This window comes from Manis pentadactyla, chromosome 11 (assembly GCF_030020395.1).
Source record: "Manis pentadactyla isolate mManPen7 chromosome 11, mManPen7.hap1, whole genome shotgun sequence".
Taxonomy (NCBI): domain Eukaryota; kingdom Metazoa; phylum Chordata; class Mammalia; order Pholidota; family Manidae; genus Manis; species Manis pentadactyla.
The window spans coordinates 81,834,321-81,837,405 of NC_080029.1; the positions used below are offsets into that span (position 1 = coordinate 81,834,321).

Here is a 3,085-nt window from a genome sequence, read left to right on the forward strand (position 1 = left end):
TTTAAGATCTGTGGGTGCCAATTTATTAATTTAATGATCCAATGCACATTGAATTATAACACTGTAGCTTGTTTACACCATGAAATATTTGTCCATAAAATATTGATTTTCCCATGCTAAAATTAATATGTGTATTAGGATATCACAGCATGAATTCTTCTAGTAAAAAGATTAAGCATAATACATATTCACAAGAAAAAGTGAACATCTTAAATCAATATGATCTTGAAAGAGTGTTTTTTCCCTCCTGTCAAGTTTTCACAACCAGGTCGAAGATCACAGGGCATTATTTATTCTCAGGCTAGCTTCCTTTTCCAAATGTCTCACGTCTTGAATTCTTAAGAACTGATAGCCCTTGCCATGTTGAACTATGATTAGGAAATGAACATTCATTTTTATATAAATTTTTCAGTCAAACTACTAAAGAGGAATCTGGTTTAAAACAGGAAAGAGAAAAATAACCAACTTCATTCCAAAGTGGTGTATGTGTGAGATGGTGTGTCTGTATATATAAAAAATTTTTGTTGAAGTCAACTATTTCCCAGTAACATAACAGAATATAAGATACAGCAATACAATGTCAGATTGAAATATTTGAGCTGAGTCATATTAAAGACATATGTCCTGAGTAAGTAAGAATGTGTAGCTGTGTGGAAAGCGGGAATTCAGTGAAAAGTCACATGTTGGTTCCACAGTTTCTTCATAGCTGTTTTCATTTCCTTATTTCTCAATGTGTAGATAAGGGGGTTCAAGAATGGAGTAAAAATGGTGTAAAACACAGAGAGGAGCTTGTCCACAGATAGCCTACTGAAAGGCCAAACATAAATGAAAATGCAGGGCCCAAAGAAGAGCGTGACTACCATAATATGAGCAGAGCAAGCAGAGAGTGCTCTGAATACACCCCCAGTAGCATGCTGTCTCACAGTAATGAGGACTAACATGTAGGAGAGCAAAAGGAGCAGAAAACAGCTCATGGAAAGCAGCCCACTGTCTGAGATCATAAGTACACCCAAGACATAGGTGTCCATGCAGGCGAGCTTGATCACGAGAGGGAGGTCACAGAAGAAGCTGTCCACTTCATTGGGGCCACAGTAAGGTAAGTTCACAATAAAGGCTACCTGACTGATGGAATGCACAAATCCAATGGCCCATGACACCAACACTAGCCACATGCACATCTGCTGGCTCATTACCGTCATGTAATGCAAGGGTTTGCATATGGCCACATATCTGTCATAGGCCATGGAAACCAAAAGTACCATCTCAGACCCACCAATGAAGTGCAAGAAGAAGATCTGCGCCATACATCCTCCAAAGGAAATGAGCTTTTGGTCACTGAGGAAGTCCCTGATCATCTTAGGGGTCGCAAATGAGGCTAGCCACATGTCCAGGAAGGACAGATTTCCCAGCAGAAAGTACATAGGGGAGGAGTGCAAGTGGGGCTCAGAAATTACAGTGACCACAATGGCAAGGTTACCCACCACAGTGGCCATATAGATCCCGGAGAAGAAGATAAAGAAAAACCCTTGGAGGTGCTGTGAAGCGCAGAGGCCATGCAACACAAATTCTGTCACCAGGGAATAATTCTGCAGGTCCATTATCTCAGGTTTCAGATTTTGTTCTCAATCTATGTAAAGAAAAAGTTGTAAACAAAAGTGTCTGTCAACTAACAGGCACTAGAAAGTGACCCCTAGGTGTTAACTGAATACAATTTTTTTTATTTCTAACAGATAATCTAAAATGCAATATATGGAAGATTAAAACCATGTCCAAAGAATAGATTTAGGGTCTCTCCCATGTTAAGCTTGCCTGGAATCTTTTTTTTTTTTAAACTCACTTTATGAAAGCAAAATTTGTCTACCATAAAATTCACCCATTTAAAATGTAAAAAAAAAAAATGCAAATTAACTGAGTTGTGCAACCTTCTCCACAATGCTTGCTTTGGAAACTTGATAATCTCATTTCCTTTCAGGACTTCTCCTGCTAGTAATCAGCCTATCTCCTCCTTTCTTACTCATTTTCTCAGTCACACACTCACTCATTCAGACCATATGTATGTAACACCAACAGAGTTTCCCAACCTCTTTTAATTCAGTGTAGAAATCAATCAATTTAAAGGGAAAGAAATCAATAAAACCAGGGTTTATACAATTCCCCCTATCCCGCATTTGTATTACTACTTTTGTCATTTTCATAAATCAATTGGGTTTGGGATTAAAAAGCCAGTGACCTAATTCATTTGTAGATTTATTGTTTATAAACTGATTATTTCTGAGAGGATTTTAGTATGGTTTTCAACAAAAGAGATATATTCAAGACCTCTCAACAAGAACCAGAGTATAAAACCTATGAAGTAATTTTGGGGCCATGTTTGCACAATTCTACGTAACTATAAATTCAGTATTTAATTAAAAATGCGGCTCCAAATCTCAGAAAGAAGTAGGAGGAGACGTATAGGTTCCATTATTAGTTTGTCTTGAGAAATAAACGGCCTCACTCTCCTCACTAAGGGGAAGATATTGAACAAAATTCATGAATAATTTCACAAAAGATACAGAAGTGTCCTTTCTATGAATTGTGATTATGTTAGCTCTTCATAAAATTGAAGAATACAACATGAAATAATAGTTTTGTAAGGCTTCCACAGGCAACAAAAGTAATATAGTCCATATCTGAAATATTCTAAAAATGTGAACATGATACAGTGATATAATTAAAAATTCTATAGGAATTAATGCATATTATGCCTGTTTTAGTCAAGTCAAATATCACCCATCTCAACCAGGATTTTGTCAGGATTTTAGGGACCTCAAATTTCATTCCTCTTGAATTTTATAAACACATTCTATTAAAATATTTAATTGCAACTCTCTAGTAGTGATAGATAACTACCCCTCTTTAGATTGGGATTATAAATTTGAAGTTAAATGCCGATACAGACACGAAAGATGTAATCACAATTCAGGAACTCTTCATAAATTTAATTATATCACCCTGACATCCATCCTCACATACATACTACAGACCATAATGGCTGTATGTTTATTGATACCCTTTCTCTCTAGAGCCATGGAAAATTTCACAC

At 36.4% G+C, this 3,085-nt stretch overlaps 1 protein-coding gene across 1 annotated transcript; it reads right to left on the reverse strand.

Annotated features, from left to right (window-relative positions):
* Positions 1-665: 665 nt before the first annotated feature.
* Positions 666-1,598, reverse strand: LOC118909839 (olfactory receptor 4K14). Its single transcript, XM_036880601.2, has one exon. The coding sequence runs from the start codon at positions 1,596-1,598 to the stop codon at positions 666-668; it is 933 nt and encodes a 310-aa protein (XP_036736496.2).
* Between the last annotated feature and the right edge of the window lie 1,487 nt (positions 1,599-3,085).

Coding starts and splice junctions, on each gene's coding strand:
- LOC118909839 (XM_036880601.2), bottom strand. CDS start 1,598: ATGGACCTGCAGAATTATTCCCTGGTGACAGAATTTGTGTTGCATGGC.